This window comes from Sycon ciliatum, chromosome 5 (genome assembly GCF_964019385.1).
Source record: "Sycon ciliatum chromosome 5, ocSycCili1.1, whole genome shotgun sequence".
Taxonomy (NCBI): Eukaryota; Metazoa; Porifera; class Calcarea; order Leucosolenida; family Sycettidae; genus Sycon; species Sycon ciliatum.
This window is the reverse complement of record NC_088647.1, coordinates 31,303,405-31,305,904: the sequence shown is the minus strand read 5'-3', so window position 1 is coordinate 31,305,904 and position 2,500 is coordinate 31,303,405. Positions and strand designations below refer to the sequence as shown.

The 2,500-nt window shown below is 46.3% G+C and overlaps 1 protein-coding gene across 2 annotated transcripts in view; it reads right to left on the bottom strand.

The window, feature by feature from the left end:
- The window catches only part of LOC135818333 (extended synaptotagmin-1-like), a 20,156-nt gene that overhangs the window by 17,078 nt on the left and 578 nt on the right, over window positions 1-2,500 (bottom strand). The window contains exon 1 of one of the 2 annotated variants that reach the window (XM_065331689.1): window positions 1,444-1,770. The exons of the other annotated variant lie outside the window; for it this stretch is intronic. Within the exon in view, the coding sequence (XP_065187761.1) occupies window positions 1,444-1,503 (60 nt within the window). The 5' untranslated portion in view covers window positions 1,504-1,770. Of the gene's footprint in view, window positions 1-1,443; window positions 1,771-2,500 lie in introns of those variants that run through there. 2 annotated transcript variants of the gene reach the window in all.

Here is a 2,500-nt window from a genome sequence, read left to right as displayed (position 1 = left end):
CACACAAACTTTGAGGAATGATGAGTGATTCTGGTTGGTTGGTTGTTGCTGCTGCTGCTGCTGCTGTTGTTGTTGTTGTTGTTGTTGTTGTTGTTGTTGTTGCTGCTGCTGTTGTTGTTGTTGTTGCTGTTGATGTTGTTGTTGTTGTTGTTGTTGTTGTTGTTGTTGTTGTTGTTGTTGTTGTTGTTGTTGTTGTTGTTGTTGTTGTTGTTGTTGTTGTTGTTGTTGTTGTTATTGTTGTGAATAATATTGAGCATTCACCCCACATACTCCCCTATGTTTGTGAGACATTAGCATAGGAGGTGCATAGAAAGCAGTTGGCTAAATTCCGAAAAGAAGAGTTGGGGAGAGTTGAAAAAGGCTAAAAATATTGTGATTGCACAAGCCGGGACACTTTGAGAGGCAAACTTAGATGCACGTTACTCTACCAAATCATTCCGACTACAGCTGTTGCAAAGCGTATGCAGAACGACATACGCTTGCAGTGTCGAACGCCAAGCAGCTTCACACCCTTACACAAGGCCTTGCAGCACTTTTGTATGGACGTTTGTATCAACGGTGGATTACAGTGCAGGAAAAACCTGCCCTAACCGGACGCCCTTGGTGCAGCGGAAACTGTCCCGACATGACAGGACTCCACTTGATCCAGGGATGCAAGTTCCATCCACAGCACGTTGACGCACGAAAATTTGTCCGTTCAATACAGGAACCCACGTGGCACAGGGTCCGGTGGACGCAGGTTATACTGATATATCCATCGGTCTAGATTTCACATGCCACATCTGTCATCACCATGCAGCCTCAATGAAACACTTCCCAGGATCCTAACCCCGATTCGTGCATGGGTTTTTGCACCATTCCTTACTGATACGCTAGGCCTCCGTGAACCGATATTATTGCAAGCAATTAATCCACACTAGTAACAATATAATGATTGTATGCGAGCTGCCTAGACCGGGCTTGCTTGTTATGATTGTATACGTGAGGTTTTTAAAAGCTTCGAAGTACAGTCAGACGTCACTTATCCGGTCCTCTTTTATCCAGATCCCTCGCCATCCGGAAGAAAATCCGACGGTTGGTTACCGATTTACAGCATATGCCATGCATACATACATACAATACGGGTGTTCGATTATCCGGTTCCCTCGCCAGCCGGATATTTTTTTCTTCGGCGAAAAACGGATGTGCGCGGTTATGCGAGGTCTGACTGTAGTACTAGTAGACATACAGGAGACACGTGTACATGACGATTGTATCCTGTATGTGTTTAGAACTGATTCGATTTTTTTTATAAAGTGTGAAATCTGTTCGAAACTGACGGCACTGACTGTATTTTCCACGGCATTAGATCGTGTGTCATGAATTCTTCCATTGCTGCATTGCACATCCTGCACATAACAATCACACGTTGTTCAAATACAACACGTCGCGCTGCATACTCACCTCCTCTAGCTCCGTGCCCTGGCCGGCAGGTCTCGATGAGCGACTGTTCAAGCAGCCCATCCTAATTATTACCAGTATCTACCGGTACTTCAAACGCACGCCAGTCATTCCCCTAGAAACGCGTCATACTGGGCACTCAGCGCAGACCCAGATGACTTGAGTCACTACTAGTACTACTACGACTACTACTAGTACAAGTTAGTTCCAGAACTCCTCTCGACTTAGCGGGCGTCATTCACCTGAATCCACCATTGACAAAATCCACTACTGCCTGGCACTAGCAGAAAATCACAGTACTCAGTTACTTATTTCTTCATCGTTTTCAGCTTTGCGCACTATGTCAGTATGTGTAGACTCTACTGTCTGTGCAAGTGCCACAGACTCAGTACTCCGTAGACCTAGTAGTAGATCCTCTACCCGATGTAGACAGGTGTTTTCCTGCTCATTCCCCTTGCATGCCATGCTGGCCTTTCATCGACCGTTCCATAAAACATGACAAAAGGCTAGCTCATTATGATGCTGATGAGCTAGCCAGTGTCAACGAATCGATGTCAGCTGACAGGTCACGACGTCGTTGCGTTCTCCCGGGATCCCTAGACCCATGTACTCTTCCGGATCCCCTCCTTGCCCAGGCTTGGGCTTGTTGGGCCAGCTTCCCCAACATAAATCAAAGGACTTAGGTGCATGTGGAACCACGGTACGCGGTCGAGGCATCAGCTCTAGAACCATCAGAACGTCATGCTCAAACTATGCCCGATTATCTGGTTATGCCCAGGTCATAGTGCCATTAGTGACCAAACTAACTAAAGTTCAAGTACTAGTACTTCGGAAGTCAACAGCAGAAGCCATGAAGACTCAAGAGTGAACGCTGAAATACCGTTATCATGGTTCTAGCGGACAGTAAAGTTGAAATGTCTGAACGGGTAGATCGACGGCCGTGGATGATCTGACCAGCCACTGGCAGCCAGGCGGAGAGAAACGTAACGTTAGGCGTAAACATTAGTAAACAGATCTCACTCAGAAGCCGATGATGTATTTGCACGATTTATATTACCTT